The 21,109-nt window shown below is 48.0% G+C and overlaps 1 protein-coding gene across 7 annotated transcripts in view; it reads left to right on the top strand.

Moving 5' to 3' along the window:
- Nucleotides 1–21,109, top strand: part of SRGAP2 (SLIT-ROBO Rho GTPase activating protein 2) — an 84,434-nt gene that overhangs the window by 15,249 nt on the left and 48,076 nt on the right. For 5 of the 7 annotated variants that reach the window (XM_052698076.1, XM_052698077.1, XM_052698078.1 and 2 more), the window contains 2 exons: nucleotides 8,537–8,729; nucleotides 16,331–16,493. In XM_052698076.1, the coding sequence (XP_052554036.1) occupies nucleotides 8,537–8,729; nucleotides 16,331–16,493 (356 nt within the window). Of the gene's footprint in view, nucleotides 1–8,536; nucleotides 8,730–16,330; nucleotides 16,494–18,404; nucleotides 18,503–18,600; nucleotides 18,749–21,109 lie in introns of those variants that run through there. The other 2 variants (XM_052698079.1, XM_052698080.1) reach the window with 2 other exon arrangements.

The following is a 21,109-nucleotide window of genomic DNA, read 5'->3' as shown; positions in this document are numbered from 1 at the left end:
CCTTTTCAACCCAGGCCATTCTATGATTCTGTGATTTTTGACCTTCGAAACCAGAAGAAAAAACCTTTTCCCTCTTCTTCTGTGTTGTCTTTCGTTGCTTTACCAGCTGTAGCTTTCTGACATTAATGACCTGAAGGTGTAATGAGCAATAAAAGAAGCTGAAGTGTATTGATAATTCATAACTCAACGATGGCAATATTGGATTTTCTGCATTACCTGAGGTGCTGCCAGCAGTGGGGTTTATTGAAGGGTAACCATGCAGCCTTATCGATGGAATTCTTACTGCAGTGTTGATATTCTTGCTCTGTATTGCTGAGGCAGTTAAGGGCTGTTGTTATCGACCTTCCTAACATAGGTTCTTAAGAATTGATGCTTAAAAAAGTAAAGGCAACCAATGAGAGCCTCATCTGTGGTGCTCGGATCAGGCAGTGCAGCAGTCCCAGGCTGAGCACCGCATGGCATCGCAGAGATGCTTCCTCCCCATCATTCTAAGGTGGTGATTTTCTGCTTTTTGTCTTCATCTTTTTGGTTTGTTTTTGAAGGGAAGATGGTGAGATGTCTCAAAGGCACCGGAGTGTGCACTGAAATGGAGCATGGCCTGCCTCTGAAATAACTGGCACTTCATCACCTTCCGGCTATTTCTAGTATTTCAGTGCTGGCTGTTTGTTTGGTTGTTTTATTGGGCGTGTTTTTGTTAAGTTCCCTGCTAAACGAACCAACATAAACATTCCTTTTAACGAGGCCTGGCAGAAGAGCTGAAGGCGAAGGCTCAGCTCCTGCCTCCCATGTTGACTTTGGCTTCTGCTCTATGGGGCTTTTTCAGCAGCTCATCTTGGCAGGTTGCTGCTGCTTCAAATAGAAGGGTAAATAAGTCACACCCAGGATCGCAGTCCTAACAGTGAATGGGTTACGTGTGCTCTGCTTTCCTCCTGCCCAGATGGTTTTAATAAATCTTTTAAACCTTTGTTTTGTTGGGTTTTTTTTGGGGGTGCATTTTATGGGGACCGATTTGTTTCCACGGCGTTGCATCAAGCAGGTGAAAAATGGAGTGTGTTGCTCATTGGGCTGCAGGTATGGGGCTGTGGTTAATGGTGGTGATGGTCAGCAGTTGGACTTGGTCATCTCAGTGATCTTTTCCAACCTTAATGACTCTATACTGAACTGTCTGGGCTTCCAAAAGCAGTGTTCATGCCTCCCTTCTGCCCCAATCCCACCTGCCTGATGGTGGAAAAGATCCCATGGGATTTCTCAAGAGCAGAAGGACATCATTGGGCAACACAGCTGGGTGCTGCTGTGTGATGCTGTGCTTGGTGCTGGGATCTGGATGAACACCTGGCTTATCTGCCATGCTCAGCCTCCAGTTGCTTCAAAGATGCACCAGAAATGTGTTGTGGTTTTGCTTTCTTGCATTCCGCTACTAATTGCATTCCTGTGTGATCATCTTAATGAATAGCTGCAATCTGTCTGCTCTGTTGCATCTGTGTGTCTTTGGAAAGCCCTTTTTTGGGGGGGCAACAGGGATTTCTGTAGAGGGGAGCAGGGAATGGCTGGGACAGCTTCTAAATGAAGGTTTGTATGTAGGTTCTTTTGCACAAATTTGCAACTGTACGTAATAGTAGGTAGAGCCTCATTCATGTTCCAGAGGAGGAGGACGTGAGTTTTGATGCCAGCTTTGTGATGAAGGCGTATGGAAAACCATCATCTCCTTGTTCCTGCCCTGCTCTGAGCTGCGCTGATGAATGGGTGTTGCTACAGCTGACAAAGAACTGATAGAAAAACGATGATTCACATAATTCGTGCTCTGCAGGCTCTGTCAAATACTCATTTTGCATCTTTACAAGAGGTGCTGTGGATCAAAATGCCAGTTCCTCTGCGTGGCAGCCCTTCACGTAGGCTGCTGAATATTTATGGCTCTGATGGAATTTCTTCCCTGTCCTATGATTGCATTGGGGACGCCTGCTTGTGCTGCCTTTGCTTTCGTTGAGCGTTCCTGGGGTAAACTTATGAATGAGAACAAGGACTGAGCAACAGAGAGAAAGGAGTACAATTTTTCATAACCTTCCTTGGTGGTTTTAAATTAGGTTTATATCTTCTGCTTATTAGCCATGCTAAAGGTGGGTTAGAAACAGTGCTCCCATTTAATTTTTTGGTGTAAACAGTTAAGATGGATTTACCATAAGGTGTCTTTCCATTTTAAGGGTGCAGTGAGCACCATAATGGTTCCAGTGACCAGCTGGGAAGCGGCCCTGTCCACAGCCACCTCAGGTCACCACGTGGGCCTTTTTGATCTCACTGAACTCATCTGCCACGATGCTCATTATTCACCTCTCCCGGAATGCTCATGGTTAATTAATGGCTCCCCAGAGCTCCCCAAAGCACGCACAGGGCTGGCTGGGAGGCGGGCTGGCGCTGCCACTGGGCTGTGCTTGACTCACGGTGTTGAGTTGTCCGTCTGTCCCTCCTTCTGTCCGTCCATCCTGCTCTTTGCAGGCTGCGGCTCCCTCGGATGCTCACCATGGTGTTGTCCCCCAGGCCACGGGGCTGCTGGCCCAACGTGTCCGCTGGCACCGCACTGCTCCGACGCACAGGTGGGTGCGGGTTTGATGCCTTTGCACGCCGGTTGATGAGCTGGACCTCATCCCTTTTACTTCCCTATCTGTAAGAGAGATTCTGAATGTTGATTCCTTAGGATATCTAGAGGTAAGAGAGGCTGGTGGCACTGCAAGCCATCGCTGTGCTTCCTCTGGGTGTTGGCTCTATGCTGGAAGGGGCTGTTATGGAGCTCGAAGCGCTCACACGTCCCTTTCTGTTCCTCTTCATTTATTTCTTGATCATTTATGCATGTTAATCTGTTAGCTACCAAAGAGGAGAGGGAGGGGAAGGAATCCTGAGGTGAAATTAAATGAGACGCCGGCATTAATCATTCTGTTTGTATCTCTAAATATATGACATAATTCACCCAAGGATTTTCCTTTTATTGCAGAGATTAAAACATAACTCATTAATTGCCACTCGTGTACCAGCAATTTTATTGACTTGAAAAATGCACCTAGCTTTGCTTTGCATGGGATGCCCTGTGTAAGTGTCACATAAACCAGGAAGGATTTTTGCAGAGCATTCTGCCCAATGCTGTTCAGTGCTGGAAGGATGGGCAGTGATGCATGGGCAGCCCCTGCGTGCTGCTTTACCTTTATGGCTATTAAATATCCACAGAGCTCTGCCAGGTGGGCTTTGGTAGCTCTGTAATTGGAGAAAATGAGCTACAAGCGTAATTAGTTGTAAAAGTAGGAGCATTTGGAATGGAAATCAGTTGTTCCTCTTTGATACCCAACCCTTGGAGGTGGGTGTATGAAAGGATGGGGCAGGGCAGTGAGGGATGGAGAGTCTCTCTTAGCTTTGCTTTTGAGCAGTTATATAGAGACTGATTCTTGATCATCTGAGCAAAATGCAGCTAACCAGGGCACGTTGTCTACATTTTGGACCAGATAGGTCTAATGCAGAGCAGTGTCCAGCACAGTCTCTGGCATTCCCACATAGCGAGTCTGGGTTGCTTTGCCAAACAAGTGGCAGCATCTTAACTCTGCTTTTGTCTTCCAGACCTGTTTTGCTGTTCTCCTCCTGCTGGATTTCCATTCTAGCATAAATAGATGTTTCTGTTGAAAGCAAGTGCCAGCCTCTCCCTTTTACGCAGGAATTCAACTTGCTTTGTGCAGCCTAAAACAGGGCCGTGCAACATTCTTCATTTAAATGGCTTTCTGTTTTGAAACTCAGAGCCATGAGTCCCTGGCTCCCCTCCCTCCTCTCTCCACGCCCAGCCCGCTCATTGCTTGCAAATGAATTAAATGAGTTTCCCACACCTTGTGATGGATCTGATGAATTCTCACAGCCTATGGGGAAGCCCACGGTGGGCGCTGCTCGTGAGCCATCCTTGGATTTGATGTTTCCTTCTGTTGTAACTTCCTTATGATGTTTAAATTGGTGAATAGTGCTGTGTGTATACAGTGTGTCTTTCACCCAGTGGTGATCGCTTCAATTCTGGGTTAAGACCAAAACCTAAACTGTGCACTGCTGTGCATACAAGCGCAGCACACTTGGTTTAAATGGGAGAAAGATGCAGAATGTGACTTGCTCAAGTAAAGGTGTCAAAGGCTGAGCTCTGCTTTGAATTGCTGTCCAACGAGGGGCTGTGGACAGAGCTGTCCCCCAGCTGTGCCCCATGGAGATGCTCGGAGCCGTGCAGTGTGGTGGCTCTGCTCTGTAGCCATGCCCAGGGATGGTGCAGTTCCTTCTCTCTTTGTGCAGCCTGGCTCTGATGCGCAGACGCTCCGATGATGGCTTCTGAACTGTGAGTTGTTCAAATAACTGGGCCGTCTCAGGGCTTTGGAACAGTCAGCCAACATTAATTATTTCCAGTGTCACTCTGCCCTGCCTGTGCTTATTGGAAGTGCAGCTCGTAGAGCAGCGGATGTGCTTATGGAGCAGATGAAAGGAAGGAAGCCGCTCTTCGCAGGGATGCTGTGTGCTCCAGGACAGCCTGTGCCCCTGGGAGCCCCTGCCCCCCAGCCACGTCTTTGGTGAAGAACCCACGGCTCTGATGTGATTATTCTGCTTCCTGCAGACAGCTGAGCAGAACAGAATTTAATTGTGGCTCTGATAGATCTGTGTGAGCTGCTGATAAAAAATCTGTCGCTGTGAAAGCGTTCACTGAGCCGCTTCCTTTCGAACATCTCAAGCAGTGTGCTGCTGCTCGGTTGTCCAGACAACTCATCCCATACATTAACAGCATCCACCAAGTCTTTGGCCATCCCTGCAGCACTGGATCCGTCACTGTGCATGAGAGCAAGCTGTTCAAAGACCCATCGGGAAGCTGCTTGGAGAACACGTTATTTCAGGTCTCTCCATAGCGGTCTGGGGGTGCTCAGGGCTGGAGGCTGCAAAGGGTTTGTCAGCAGGAGTCAAGTTCTGAGCACTGGGGATGCGAAGTGATGTCTGTGCGTTGGGTTTGCTTATGCTAATGCTTCCTGTGTCGACATGATTTAATTCTTACATTCTAGAAATCCACGCTGCAGACAAGTAGTGTGGTTCTACTGCTTGTCTGTAAGACTTTCTCTGGCATTCAGAAAGCATAAGCAGGTTTTATCTGCAGGTATGGAGAACAGACGCGTAGGTTTGCTCGCTCAGTGGGGCTTTAGCCGAAGAACACTTGAAAACATCCAGGCTGTGAGTGAGACAGCATGCAGGTGGGTTGAGTGTGGGCAGCATGAGCTGCACGGCTCCTTGGGGTGATATTGTTGTGTCTGGGACTGCAACTGGTAGACCCGAGTAATTAGTGATGCAAATACATTAGGATGGAGGTATGCAAAGGAGAGATGAGTGTTCTTGGTAGTTCTCAGGGACCCAAAGCCTGCCTTGCTTTTTGCTCGCAGGCACGTCTCATAACCTTTTCCTTGACTTCACTGTGCTCATCTCAGACCTCCAAACATCGCCACAATCTGAATCAGAAAGAATTTTGTTGACTGGTGCCTGCAGCTGTTTCTACATGTGTGTGACAAGAGCCCATCTGCAGTTATAACGTGCCTTACCCAATGTCAGTAATTCTCCAATGAGTCACAAATATCCCGTTGTAAAGGGAAGTTTACCTTTTTCCAAGGCAGGCAGTTTTTAATAGGACTGTGAGTCTGAACCTCCCTCCTGGCTCTGGCCCTGAGCTAAAGCTGCATGTCCTCCTCTTGGCATTTCCACTTCAAAGTGCAGTTCTTGGATTACCCTGGGATGCATCTGTGGTGCTCAGTGCTGGCAAAGCAGTTTGCTCCATTCCATCCTCCCTGCTGCTGGGTGGGAGCTGGAGGCTTAGCAGTCGGTGGTGTCCTGGGAGCATTCTGTGTGCAGGGGAGGCGTTGTGCACAGCAGAAAGCAAAGCTCAGGTTGTGCAGCACAAAGGGGTTTTTTTTTCCCCCTGGAAGTGGGCCGATGCGACTGCGTTGTGGAACCGCTGCTGAAGTGCCTGTGTTTAATTTAGGGGCAATTAGCTGATGATAAATGCAGCATCACTTGTGCCTGTCGGTACTTTATATGCTGTAGGGTTTCAAATGGAGGGGGTATAAATGTGGAGGATGACAAAGGTGACTGAAATGCGGAAGGTAGAAGATCTTTCTGTCTCAAAATACTTTAGTAAGAAGATGTGCTGGCTGGGTGCATATGGGGAACGTTGGAGAGCTAATTGCAGAGAGGATTAAAAAAGCCAAACAACTGTCTGGGACTTTACAATACTCTGACTGAGATGACTTTATGATCTGATGATGGAAGTGAGTAAACAGTTTGTTTTAAAGCCATGGAAAGCTTTTTCCTTTTGCTGTTTGGGATGTTTTAGTTGCAGCACATGAGTTTGAAATGCCACAGTAAGGGCTGCACAACAGAGCAGGGTTCATTGGGAGTCAGAACAGCTGGGCTATAAGCCTGGCTCTCCCTGACCTGCACCACTGTGCTCTGTGTCACTGTTGTAAGTGGTCACTTGGGATGGCCTGCAAGGTGTAGGGAAGGAGGTAGAAGGCTTCAGGGTGTTCTGATGTGGCTGTTAACCTAAAAAATTGTGCCAGTTAAAGATGCAACTGCAGTGAACTCGAGTCAGCAGGCATGGGGAGGTGCTGTGAGGGGGACCAGCATGAAAAACCCATCCTCTGCTTTTGGGGGGGAACCAGCGGATGCTTTGTTCTCTGCAAAGCCCAGTAAACCTCAGGAAATTCCTGCCTTGATGTGGCAAAATGTGGGGCGGTGATGTTGCAAGATGAGCAAGGTTGCCCCTGCCTGGCAGCAGCAGAGGCTCCACCAGCTGCAGCTGAATGGAGGATTGTTCCCATGCACCCCATCAGCCGCTGCTTCCCTCCCAAACAGCGCCTTTATTGATAACAGAGAGTGCTGAGAATGCATTTGCTGCTGACTGCAAAGGTTACGAGTCCGTGCTGCTTGCAGCAGGAGAGCTGCCTGCGAAATACTCTGCCCTGAGAACCAATGACTTCGTTTTAGTTTTCATATTAAAATGAATGCGCTCTGCTGACCTCTCAGTTGCAAGTTCTAAGGTTGGGGATAGGGAATCTGGTGGGGTTTGGGGGCCAGGATGGGGCTGGGTTGGGTGGGAGGAGCAGCAGTGAGTGCTGCGGGGATGCAGCCTGGAGGGGGACACATGCTGCAGTGGTTCTGATTAAAGAAGTATGCGGACAACTCGGGCTCATGTATTTGCTTGTAGCTGTGTTTCCTGTTGAAAAGACAGAAGTTTCCTGTTCCGAGATCCTCTCCCCGGGGTGAAGTTGGCACTGACCAGCTTTGTCCATGGGTTTGTTTTGTTCCTCTGCTGTCACTTTGCTGCCCTGTGTTTTTTTCCACGCGCTCTCAGAAGTGGTCTGCACTGTTTGCAATGCTGAGAGAGGTCATCTTTGAGCTTGAACAACCCGCATTCTTGCAGATCACTTTTTGGCAAGCCTGATGAGGAACTGTGTTTGTATACACGTGTTTTGGGTTTCTGAGTCCCTAAAATAAAGATGCGTGCTTTCTTTGCTTGCAATCCCCAACCCTCCAAAACTGTTCCTGCAGATGTGAGCACAGCTGAAGGCAGCAGATAAGCATGGCAGAGAGAGGAGTGCTCATGGGATGGGACTCCCCTGCAGGGCCTGGTGATAAAGATGTTGATCAGTGACAAAGATGTTGATTAAAAAGTTGAGTTTGGAAAATGATACTTCCCCATCTTTGGTTGTGGTGACAGAATTGTGCTGCAGCTGTGATGTGTGGACAGATGCAGAGCTGTGTGTTGTAGGAGGACCCGAGGGCTCCACTTCCCAATTTTATTGCTTATTGAGATCAGGCTGGAACAGCATATCTCTGAACTTTGGGCAGAGCTCAGCAACTGTCCGGCTGCAGTGGGCAGCTCTGATGTTTGAGTGCTCAAAGTACCTATTTTGTTATTTGCATGCTGAGTTTATTGCCTTCTGAAAGTAAGCTCTCTCAGCTGCAGCACTGAATGTTTCCACGTTTTTGGGCTGATGCATTTCCATGTTCTGTTGGACTGTGGGGAAATGATCTCACGCAAGTCCCTGAGTCTCCATAATGTCCTGGTGGGAAGCTGCCATGTTTGTGACACATTCTGCAAGCAGTGGCTAAAATACAGTGTAAATACAAAAGCTGTCTTCAGGAATAATTACATACAATGGTCATATTAACACTTGTCTGCGTTACTTCTTTATGGTCCTGTAGTCACGGTGCATTTTTAGGCAGTGAATGCCAGAACTGCACTTGGAGCTTTGCAGCCTCTGTGCTCCCAGCAGTGCAGCTCTGCCCATGGTTTGGTGCACTGCAACCTGCCCTGCTCCTGCTGCACCCTTGGGGGGCAATGCAGTCATCTCCTGCCTGTGCATAGAATTAATCATAATGGAGCTTTACTGACATATTGTTAATGAGGGAGTGTGTTTTGACTAGATTTTACTAGAGAGTTTTGTTGGTGTTTAATGGGACTTTGTTTAATCTTGAGTGCTTTTGTTTGTTACAGAGATCCGTGCCCAGTTGGTAGAGCAGCTGAAATGCCTTGACCAGCAGTGTGAGCTCCGGGTCCAGTTACTGCAGGACTTGCAGGATTTCTTCCGCAAGAAGGCAGAGATTGAGATGGATTACTCGAGGAATTTGGAGAAGTTGGCTGAGAGATTCCTGGCTAAAACTAGGAGCACCAAAGACCAGCAATTCAAGTAGAGTATTTGCCTTTTTATTTTTATTTTTGTCCTTTTATTTTCTCTCTTCTGAATGTGGTTGCAAGTGTAGGAATGCAAGAAGTGAGCTGGTACAGCGAATGTCAGTGTCAGCATGGCTGTGAATGGCAATGTTTCCCAACTTCATGATGAAACACAGAACCCATTTCACATTTCTGCATAGCCTGCTTGCCTGGTTCATTTCAGCATCTCGTTCTAAGTCATATGTTGTCCACAAGGAATGGAATGGTGGAAAAATTGGCACAATCTATAAAGGAGGCATTTTCTTGGAAAGGTGAAAAGGTTCTGCGCCACATTTGGTGCAGAGAACTGGAATTTCCTTCAGTCTTAGTGACAGCAGTTGCCTTGCCTTCAAGCCTTCAAAGAGCTTGAAGTGCTGTTTGCAGGTAGGTCTGGCCATCCTGCTCTGGCTGCTCCCTCTCAGCTCCTTGGGTTGGATGAGCAGTAAGTGGCGGATGTGGTTCTGTGGCACGGAGTGTGACCGAGCAGCCCTGGCCATGAGTCACTGAGCTCCACTCTGTCTCCTGGCAGCATCCTGCACTGCCTCCACCCCGACTTCTGGCACTGCTGGGCTGGGCCCTCATCTCTGTGTTGTTGTTGCTGTGTTGGGGGGTTGGGGAGATCAGCTTTCCCTTCCAACTATGGCCCTTCTTGCAAAAAAAAACAACACTCAGGAGGCACCATTTCAGCTTCAGTTCTATGCAGTTTAGTTTATTTTCTGCACAGCTCTGTCATTTGTTTAGTTCTTAGTTAGGATGGACATTGTGCTACATTGCCTGGAGAGCGTGACTCTGAAGTGCAGCCATTTGAGAAATGGAGGAGTCATTCTGCGTATCTGTAGAAAGCAATTGTCTAAAGCATGTGTGTCCAACCCACTAGCTTCTTGGTTTTGATTTCATTTATGAAACATCCCATCAGAAATGCAGATTTTTATTTTCCGTTTTTTCCTATTTCAGTTTTCTCGCTCACCCTTAGAGCTGTTTGTCCTCAAATCCCTCAACTATGGTGTGGCCTGAATTGGACAGGTGAATTTATCAGCACATAAAGCTTTCCCCTGGATTGCTGAACTACTTATCTGTGCTGTTCTGTCGTGTCCAAGGCAGCACCCAGTGCTCTGAGCACTGCGCTCACGTTGCTGTGCACGGGGCTGACGTGGCTCACTCTGCTCCTTTTGCTTACATGAGCAGCAGATGGCTCCTAGCAGGAGAGCATTTTGCTTTGGGAACGTCTTGCCCCGCAAGGCTGAGTCCCAAGTGACCAATATGCTCATTTGGGTAGGAGCTGGGATGAGGGGAAAAATCCCATCTGATCGGCTGCAGACAGCGTTGGTCGCTGCAGTGAGTCCTGCTGAGCTCTTGCTGTTGCTTGTTTGGTCACTGCTTTCTGCTGGCATCAGCATTCAGAAATACATCCAGATACCCCAGGGATCAGTAAGGAAGCGATTCCAGTTGTAACTGCCCATCCCAAGCACTGCTCTGTTTGAGCAGCGAGGAGTGACTTGGCTGATCATCTTTTCAGTAGATGCTGAAGCTGTAATCTAATCTGGAACCCCCTAAAAGGCATTTTGATCAAAGCCAACCATCACATCTCTCCACCTACGGAGCCTGGGATTATATGACTTTGAGATGTGCATGGGCTGCTGGCTCCTCTGTAATTGCGTGGCTGTGACCCTATAAATATCCCATAATAGCATGTTCCTTCTATTACGTGACAATTACATTGGAAGGTACCATATCATTCAGGGACTGCTTACCATGTCACTTGCAGATTTTAGATCTCATAACATTGTCAAGGAGGAAACTTGTCAGGCAGGAACCCTGTAATTTGCATGTGCTTCCATACTTGAGAGCTATCGTGTAATTGCTGAGCTGCTCCAAAGGGGTTAATTTCAGGGAGAGCTGTCAAGGGCAGGAAGCTTCAGCCTGACCCTCAGAACTGGGCTCTGTGGCATCCTCTACCACGTATGTGGTGCAAACACCCTTCAAGGAGAGCGTGGTGAGGTGCAGCTAGTAACTGCATGGTGTGGGTTGTGTGCTTTGTAGCTGTGCCACATCACATGGCTGTGTTTTCCAGGTGGGCTTTGGAATCTGGGTGCTGGGTCTCAGAAGCACAAGCTCTGTATGGGCTGTGATGGGCTTAAGGGGTGCTGCATGTTGTGCAGATTCAGGCTGGTTTCACGGGAGCATCTTAAAGGGATTTGCAGAGGTAGGTGTCTGTTTTTCTCATTTTGTAGCTCTGGAGAGGGGGAACAGATTGATTCAGCCAAGGTGACATCTGAGTTGATGGCAGTTGGATACATCCCAGGTTTTAGTTGCTTTTATCTTCTCTGCTGTGGCTGTGAGAGCTTGCCTTGCCTAGTCCTCTTGAAAACTGGTTTTCCAATTAGGACAGGCTGCTCAAGAGGACAAACCAGATCTACTTGGTAATGCTTCTTCGCTGCCCCTTGGAAAATATCCCCACGTGAGGGGGAGGAAATGCATTTTCCAGCCCAATTCTTCCAACTCCTATTGTTAAAGGAGCTCGTTGCTCTGAAGTTGGAAGTCATCGCTCCTTAAATGTCTGTTGAACCAGCAGCCCAGCATGTGGCTGTTCATGGGAGCTCCTGGGGTCCCTTCTGGTGGCACGGATGTGGCTGCCCTGCACTGAGACCCTGATGCTTCCATTGCCTGGCTCTGTCCTACAGACCTTTGCCTTTTGGAATACCAGTTAACGTGAAAAGCACAGCAGATCTTCAGTGAGTCCTTTTCGAGGGAAAAATTTAAAGGGGAAAAAAAAAAACTCACACACACAGACAAAAAAAAAAAAGGCAGTGCTATTTTAAGGCCGTGTTTTAAATCAGGGCTGTCCTTGCAAGCAGGATACCAAGTAGCAATCAATTGTCAGCTGGAGAGCAGAATGTCCAGGATATCCCAGCGTGATTCAGATGGCTTTCTGGCAGCCTTTGCCTTGAAGTCGAAGACGCAGAATAAGTCTGGCAACCTTCAGGCTTAGCACTTGTAAACAACAGATGTTCATAACTGGAATCTTTTGGAAGTGAGGGGCAGGGAGCAGCGTGTGCCTGAAATGCTCCAAATTTGCAGCTAATGCTGAGCAGTGTCAGGAAGACTTGAAGGGGAAATGAAGAGTTCATGTGTGTCAGCACTTTGCAGAGAACTTTGCTTTTCTGGAGAGTGCAGTGGTTTCTTTAAAGGAGAGATGATGCAGGTGGTGAGGGAGGTATCAGCAAAAGCACTTGCATTGGGTGGGCTCCTACAGTATTGCTGTAGTGGATAAATATGCTGTATGCTGTTTTGACCCGGGATTCCTTTTGATGGGATGAGCCTGGAGCACTTATTCTGAGTCTTTCACCCTGGGGCAGAGGGTTGTATTGGCACCCAGGTGCCAGCAGCTTTCTTTCTTTGTGCTTGAAATCATTTTGCTGCTATTGAGAGGCACTTGTCACTGTTGCTCCAATGGCAATGTCACGCGTTCAGGGCAGCTTCCCAGTGTCTGCTGCTCTGCAGGGTGACTCGTGGTCCTTCCTCTGGCTGTGACACCTCAGGGCTGCTCTTTGTTCATTGCTGGCACCCAGCATTGCCAGGGGATTTGCCCCCAAACCCGCAGTCTGACACCGCTGATGTGGCAGGGTGATGTGAATTTCAGCATTTCTTTCTCTGTTTGTAATAAATTCATTTGCCTCTGACTCATCCTCCTTCCCGTGCTCCACGTGGATACGTGGTATTCCCATTGCCGGCTTGTGGGTGGGCTTTTTTCTTCTTTTTGGGATGGGAGGAACTGCTCATTAAGATGTTTTTTCTGCTCCTACCCTGAATGGGCCTACCATGCAGTGCTGAGCCAATGTCACTGCCTTAGAGCAGATAAATCTCTGATCGTCTGTGAGTTCCTCGTATGAATCAGTAATTTAATTAAGAACGTTCAGATACTTGGACTCAATCTTCCCTTCTGATCTTTCGAGACCGACCGAAGCCTTTGAAGTGGAAGTTGCACAGGACTCGATCAAGATAACGCTGGAAAACCACAGGGCTTCATACTTTGTGGTTCCTTAAAAATCTGTGCACAACTTCCTCTTCCTGTTCCCAAACACCCCCAATCGCTGTGATCTGCTGCAATTTAGGCTAACCTAAATAAACCCTGGATTCGTTATCATCACACGATCTTTAAGCTGTATAAACAGCGCTTGAGGTTGAACCTGGATGCTGGCATCTTCCTGCTGTTGCAGGAGAACCTGGAGTCGAGTGAGTGCAAAATCACTTTGAAAAGTTGGTATCCAGCTCCTGAGGTTTGGTTTTTACTGCTTAGCAGCTCCAGGCCATCACTGCTGGCTATACCCAACCATCACTGCTGCTCTGTTTCCTTCCTCGCCCCTCCTGCAGTGCCCTGGAGCTGGGAGCAGAATCTCTCTGCCAGCTCCTTTGAGAATTGAAATGGTTAATGGAAATCACAAATTGCTTCTCTGCCATCTGCTTGTGGTTATGATAGAAAAGGGCCTGTTGTAAACAGTTGTATAACTTCTGCTCTGTGTTGTGAAAACTGTTGCCATGTTCCTCCCCAGAAAACGCTGTGTTTTAGGGGTGGTTTAGAAGTTAAAGTGCGTGTAGTCCTAAGGGCTATTTAGAAACCCTGAAACAAGTAACCATAACAGCTGAAACAAGTAACTTTCCTTTTCTGTTCTGTTCCTGTGCAGCTTGTCTTCTGGCCTTCCTTTGGCTCCCTTTTGCCAGGGTGACAGCGTTGTGCTGCCCCATCATCAGGGGAAGTTGGTTCTCGCTTCCTCTAAAAGCTTAACAGAAGGGAGCTGTTCTCATTCAGCAGTGGTTAATGAAACCAGCAGGCACCAGGAAATGAAAGGAATTGGAAAGGGAAAACCTCAGGGAGCACAGAGTGATGGTTATGCAGGGTCGGGGCGCATCCCTTCCAGCGCAGACCTGGAGGTGACGAAGCCATTTGCAAATGAGAATCATGTGGGGTTTGTGACTGCTCCTTCCTGCAGGACTGCCTTTCCTATTGAACCACATGCAGTGTGTCAACAACTTAAGCGGCGCCAGGAGACACCAGCAGTTTTGCTCACCATGCTTTTCATGGGCTGGTGGTATTCGTGCTATGCGCTGCATTCGGATGGCTTCAGGAGTTGTGGTGCAGCAGCTTGGGCGGTTGGGAATTGGCTGCTTAACTATTGCATCTCTCCTGCTTCTCAGTTTGTGCTTCGGTTTTCTTTGGGTGCTGTGAGCAGGCTGTTGCCCTGCAGGCTCTCCAGGCTGTGGTTGTAGCTGGGATCCTCCAAAGCTTGTGGTGAGGCTGCCAAGGATTGCTGAGCGGGCTGTGAAAAGTCAGAGAGAGGAGGGGAAAATGCCACGGGGGTCATTGGGGCTGAAAAGAGCTGAGTGTTTGTGGGCTGACATCTGGTACAGTGCTGCAGAGGCTGCGTGGATGAGCTTTGGGCTGCTTCACTCCTAGGAGCTGGTGAAGGAGCAGCGGGCTGCTTGGGGCTTTGAGATGGGATTTGGAATGGCTGCAGTAGGACCAGCTGTGATGAGCCCTTTCTTACTGTTCCTGTGCTTCATTCCCATCCCTTCTTTTGACTTTTGAGTCATGGATGTTTTATGTAGCTCTTCCAGCTTTGAAGGCAGATACTAAATCAGTGTGCAGAGTATATCTGCAGCGCTGCTGCTGCCAACCCAACTGCTACATCTGTTCCCTGTGTGCTCCTCTTGACAATCCTCTGCAATCCTCTCCTCTTCAGCTTGCCTCCTGTCTTCTGCCATCACCACTGCTGCAGAGGCAGTGGCTCTGTGTTGGCACATGCACCTCACTCCAGCGCTGCTCCATTGGGGACCTCATCCTGCTGAGGACCTCCTTCAGCCCTATTTGTATTGGAAGAAAGTCAGGTGTTGTTTCTTGTCTCACCTAAAATTGAAAATCAAAAATGGAAAAAAAAAAAACAAAAAAAACAAACAAAACCCTCTGCCTAAATGGAACTTGCACAGCTCCTGTCGTGGTGGAAGCTCTCAGCCTGCATTTCGGATGGATTCAGCCCCTTTGTGCCCTTCTAGGGCTGGCTGCAGCCTGCTGCATTCACACTTGGAGTGGCCTGGTCTTGCAATTGCTAATTAGCTCCTTGGCATATTAACAAAACAAACAGTATGCTGCAGACACTGATTGCAGGAGATCTGAGGGCAAGTACTTGATTTATAGAGCTTAACATCTGGCAGTTTCAACCTTGTACAGTTCTGCATTTTGATCGTTCCATCTGGTTTTGCCCGTGTCAGCAGTATCTGCAATATGCGACACTGAAGTACAAAGGCAAATATTGTCTAAATGAAATCTCTGCCTTCTCACATTTTATTTTCTATGTTTTTATTCAAAACACCAGAACCGAAAGCCCAGAATCCTTTATATACACACAAAGTCACACGTGCCAAGCCCTGAAACAGCGCAGATGATGAGCTGCAGTTGTTTCCCGAGCTTTTCATTTTTTAAAGGAAAGGAACCAAGCATCAAAATCAGCTGTTTGGAAACTGTGCTTTTTCTCTCTAAAATTGTCCACATTGCACTACAGCTCCAAACACTGATGTCATGAGAAGGGCTATGAAGGGCTGCTGTGGCTCCTGCTCTCATTGCAGTCAGCTTTCAGATATTGGAAGAGAGCAGTAATGTCTCCCCTCAGCCTCCTCTTCCCCAGACCAAACAGCCCCAGCTCCTTCAGTCTCTCCTCACAGGCCATATTCTCCAAGCCCTTCCCCAGCCTTGCTGCCCTTCTTTGGCCCTACTCCAGCACCTCCATGTCCTTTCTGTACTGAGGTGCCCAAAACTGAACGCAGCACTCGAGGTGAGGCTTCACCAGTGCCGAGTACAGGGCAGGATGACTTCCCTGCTCACCACAGCATTCCTGATCCAAGCCATTGCATCCATTAGCCTTCTTGGCCACCAGGGCAAAGGTGTCCAAGTGTTTGTTGGCTTGATCCACGTTGCTGATTCTCCTGCTTCTCCCTGGTCCTTTGTGTTGTGTGTTTGCAGGATGTGCAGGGAATCAGCCGTAAGGTTGAAAAAGTTCAGAGATGGGAATGTGCAGCTTGTGGGATGAGTACTGCTTTCTCTTCCATTCAGGACAGATGCAGATTCTTGCACAGAGCTGCTTTTGTACAAGACATAACATTTTGTTTCCTATGCAGATGCTATTTAGCTAACTGTGTGCTTGAAGCCTTTTGCTTGTGGTGAGGCACAGAGGATCTGGCAGCATTGCAGACCCCACTGTCAGGCTCCATAGCCATCACTGTGCCTCGGGCCCTGCAATTTGTGCTCAAGTTCTTGGATTCAAAAGGAAAAATTAGAGCATGCATTTGGCATCCTGTAGCTTGCACTTGCCCAAGCAGCTTGTTGGGGGGAAAAGCCAAGCCGTGTGTGATGCAGGGCTCGTTCTGTGTGTGTGCCAGAGCCATTTTCTTTGCTCCCATCTCCCTCATCAAATCCGCACTGCAGCCACGTTTCTGGCGTGTATAGATACAGAACATCATTAACAACCGTTTTATCTCCTTCAGGTGATGTCCCATCCAATTCTTGTTTCTATTTTGCATCCTTTATAGGAAAGATCAGAACGTGCTCTCACCAGTCAATTGCTGGAACCTCCTCTTAAACCAAGTGAAGCGGGAGAGCAGGGATCACACCACCCTAAGTGACATCTATCTCAACAACATCATCCCTCGCTTCGTCCAGGTCAGCGAAGATTCTGGGCGCCTGTTCAAGAAGGTAACTGAGTGCTGCATGTCTTTGTTGTTGTTGGGCCCTTCCAAAATGCAAAATGGGAGATGTTCTGGCCCATCTCGTTGTTGTTCTTTGTACCTAACGCCTGGTTTGGGGGATAACTGCATTTGACTTATCACTGATTAATTGTTTTCTTGTCCTAGAATTTTAGGATTGAGGTTTGAGTGAATGTGGGCTGAGTTTTTCCTCTCAGCCTGCTTGCAGTTTGGTGTGTGCTTCGAAGCTTCCTTTAAATAAAAATAAACATTCCAAGTTTCCACCTTTTTATTTAAGGAAAAGGAACAAAGCATCAAGATCAGCTGTTCCAAAATGATCCTTTTTCCTCTGAAATTATCCAGTACAATCCTCCAAAGATAAATTGGTATCCAATGCGGAGTAGAAAGTCGAAAGTAAAATTAGGGAGAACTCCAACCATTCAAAGTAACACAAGGATGTGTTGTCCTCCTCCAGAAAAGGGGAAAATGTAACGGAGGTCCCTTTGGTTGGCATTTTCCCCTTTCTCTCCCCTTGAGTTCCACCTGGAGCAGGAAGGTGGGACAGTGTGGGTGTATTCTTCTATGAAGAATCTGTTCTTCCTGTTGGAGAAATGTGATATGAAGGCTTTGAAACTCTATTAAATAGTTATGCATGGGCTGCGTAGAGATTTGTCAATGATTGTACCATCTGTTGTTTGACACATTGAAAGCATTGCAGTTTGAACTTTGAGAGCAATTTCTCTCCCCCCACTGCCCACCTCTGCAATGCACTGTGCTCTGGGTGAGTGAGTTATTTCTGCTATAGCAGTGCTAAGGAGAATTCCTGCCTTCGTTGTCATTGCTGTGCATGTTCTTGAGGGTTTTAATGGCTTTAATGGCTAGCAGAAGGCTGTGATTACAACAGATTACATATTGAAGTGTTGCATTCTGTTTTTCTTAGAATTTTTTTTATTTAAACATCCTCCAAGTAGGGTTTTTCAAGCAACCTCACACTGAGGCCTTTTTGACCTTTTAAAACTTTCTGGTAATTACATTATGGTTGATTAGATACTTACATGGGATTACTGAATGGCAGCCACTCTCCTATTCCACTAATCCTTCCAAAGGATAAGTAATCTCTGCTCTGAATTTCAGCGGGGGCTGTGCTTGAGCAAGGTGGCTCAGAAAGGGCCTCGTAAGGACATGCATGGAAATGGACACCACTGCAGTCTGACTGGAAGCTTGCAGCTTAACTTTCAGCCCCTGCGTGAGCAGGGCCTTACCTTGTCTTGTTTTGGTTTGAGCAGGACTGTAATAGAGGGGGGGGGAAAGCAATCAACAGCCACCACCAACACTTTGGTTTCTTTCTTGCAGACTGAGCTCTGCAAACAAAGGGCACTTGTGGCTGAATTCCAGCTCCTTGTCTGGCTGCAGGCCAACGCAGTATTGCATTGCTCTTCCACCTGTGCTGGGTGGTTAAAAACCAAGAAATGCATCTTTTCTTGCCTGCAGTCGTGCAGTGGGATAAGACAGCAGTTTATAATTAGAGAAATTTGGTACGTGTTTTGGGCTGTTATGGTTAGGAAGGAGGATAGAAACCAGGCTGGCCTGAATGGAAGTTAGAATTGTGTTGATGAGAGCATCTCAAAACATTTTCCTCCCCGTCCCCTTAGCATCTCCCATCCTTTCTCAACCCTGAGACCGTTTGTGGAGGGAGAAGAGATCAGTGCAGGATGCAGCAGCTCAGGGAATGGAGCAGCCTATAACAGCCTTGAAGCATTTAATTTATACAGAAGCTGCACAGGTGTAAGAGAACTGCTACCTCACAGCCTGAACTGATGACTGAGCACCTGCTGAAGGCTGGCTGGCCCAGGAGGCACGGGTTCACCTGTGCTTCCCATGTGGCTGGAAGGGATGGACCCTGGGTCCCACCTCCCTGGGCTCATTTAAGGGCTGACCTCCAAAAGGAGAGCATCTCCTGGATGAAGGCTGCTTCCATGGAAGAAGTGTTCTGTAGCCAGAGAGTCTATTGCCAGTTAAGTGAGTTAACTTTTTCTTATATATCATTACTGATACTCCTAGCAATGCTTGGCCTGGTATCACCAGGAATTTATCAGAAGCAATGAAATTGCTTCCAGGGGCCAACAGTGAGGAAGAACAGCTCTGTGCAGTGCTGCAGACCTTCCTGTGAAGCTGTGCAAGGCAAGCTAGGAGCTCCCCATCAAATTGCAGCCTGTGCAGCCAGCCCTGTGTCCTCATGTCTCTCCAGCAGTGCTTGTTTGCAGGGTAAGCTGGGCTTTCCTGATGTTGCTGCTGAGAGGTCCTTGGCGGTGGTGGTGATGCTGCTGTGTTATGTCACACTAATAGTAAACCTGCAGATGTTATTTTGGGTAGCAAACTTCACACAAATCTTGTTTTCATGACCTGGCATGAGCCATTGCCTGGCTGTGTCTGGAAACGCTGTGATGTGACTCCTGGCATCTGGAAGTCCAGAGTGAAGGGTTTGTTACATCTGTTTGGAAAATAATTTTGTAAGAGGATTTGTGTGTCAGGCTGCTTGCAGGAGCAGCAGTAAATGACGTTTAGGATCTGTTTGCAGTCTGGGTTGTAAGTGCTATGAACTGCAGAGGAGATAGTGGTATTGGGATCTTGGTTTGCCGAGAGTGCTTGCAATAAAGTGCTGAGGTATGAGATCTTTTTCTTTATAATTGAAGGCTTTTTAGGCTCGGCACTTGATATCAAGCTAGGATAAAGCAGGTGAGCATGGAGGGATGCGTTGGTTGAGAGGGATGCCTTTGAGATCCTTTTGTTGGTAAACTCCTGAGCATTGCTGTGCTGTCAGAAGCAGTGAGCTTTTATGGGATGTAAGTGCAGCTGTAACACAGCCCTGAGGCTGCAGGGGCCTGGCTGGGTGTGATAAGGGCTGTGCTGGGAGGGAATGGCTCCTGGCAGGCAGTGGAGGTGTGGGGAAGCAGCAAGTAGGGTTTGCATTGCACTGGGAGCCAAAATGTCTTCTTGTAACGCTGTGCTCCTTTGTGTGTGTTGTGTTGGTGTTTTAGTGAGGAAATGCTTTTGTGTTCCAGTGCTGGGCTGCTGGTTGGGCACAGCTTGGTGCAGTCTGTGCTGCTGACCAAGGAGAAATGGTGAAATAAATAACCATGCTTGTGTACAAATAAAACCAGGAGCAGCTGGTGGAAGTGCCCTAAGAGCAAACTGCTGCACGTGTGGGAAGGCAGTGGGATTTTAAGGCAGGGTGCTGCCCATTGCTGCATCCCATTACTTTTCCCCATCCTGGGAGCTGGCAGTGCTCTGAGGTTGGCCCCGTTGCTCTGCCCACTTCTGATTCTGCTCAGCTTTTGTAGGGAGCACTGCTTTGATTCCTTCCTGCTTACCCACCTTAATTACCTGTTCCAAGTGTTCTTCCCTTTGAGCTGATTCCCATTTCTGCCTTTTTGCTGCCCCTGAGCTCAGCCCTCGATCCCTCTGCATGGAGCAGCCCTTCAGGTTGTGCCATGGATGTCAGTTTGTCCTACAGATGGATCCTTCAGTGTCATCCTGTGTATGCTGTGCCCTTTGAGAGGCAGTCCCCTCCGTCTGTTACCTCCAATTCCTCTCTCTGTTGTTGCTTTGAGGTTTCCCAAGCAGCAAACTGAAAGCTTTCGTTCCAATTTAACAAAACCCTATCCTTAAAATGAGGGCTGTGGAAGTCTCACTCGCTTTCAGTATCTGCTGAATGGATCTTTTTCAGCTTACCCACCCAAAAACCACCCTGCTGTGCTCCCTGAGGGCTGCTGCCCCTATGGATGTGCAATGGCAGCGTAGCATTCCTGTCTGCTGCTGTTCCTTAAGGATATTTAGGGGCAGAAAGCCCGACAAGAAGAAAGCGAAACGACTCTTTGAAATTTGCTTCCCCGATTAATACCTTTAATTGTGGAAAAAATCAGTTTATCTCCAGCGCCCTGCACAGCGTTTGATGTGAAATGAAAAACCTACAGTGAGTCTGAGGAAAGCCTGGCAGTAATCAGGAAGAGGAATTATTAATTCTCCAAAGGGGTCCTTGCTTCGGCTGACCTACTTTCAGCTGCACTGCGCCTCGTTTGCTGCACTGGTACTGGAATATGAAGCATTTATAAATGCATTGCATGTGGAAAAAATGAAGCCTATGGAAAAAGGCACTGGTTGGAGTGATGGGTGTACCTAAAAGTATTCTTCTCGACCAGTGTGAAAAGGTGCATCGCTAATGCTGTGAATAAAGCTGTCACTGAGGGCAGAGTTTGGAAGTGCTCTGAGGAAAGAGTGTGTAACTGCATGCAGCTTTGGGTGCATCTGCTGGTGGTGAGGAGGATTGGGTTTTGTGCCAAGGGAAGGGTGGAAGGGGGAAATGTTACAGTGCAGATCCTTGCTGGTGTCAGGTAGAGTGGTACGTGGTTCTTGCCAAGGAGATAGCATGGAGCTCCTGCTGTTTTCCCAACAGCTCAGGGTGCAGGGGCCTGGTGCAAAGCGATGTGCTCTGATTTCTCTCCTCTCTGCCTTCCTACCTGCATGTTTCTACAGAAGGGAGGAGAGGAGGAGTGCAGCCATGTGTGTGCTGGTACCTGTGCTGTGTGCAGCAGTGTGTCTGCTTTGGAGCTGAGGAGTGACCGCTCC

Source organism: Tympanuchus pallidicinctus, unplaced genomic scaffold (assembly GCF_026119805.1).
Source record: "Tympanuchus pallidicinctus isolate F22 unplaced genomic scaffold, pur_lepc_1.0 scaffold32, whole genome shotgun sequence".
NCBI classification, from domain to species: domain Eukaryota; kingdom Metazoa; phylum Chordata; class Aves; order Galliformes; family Phasianidae; genus Tympanuchus; species Tympanuchus pallidicinctus.
Note: the sequence above shows the minus strand (reverse complement) of the source record. Positions and strands in the feature narration are given on the sequence as shown.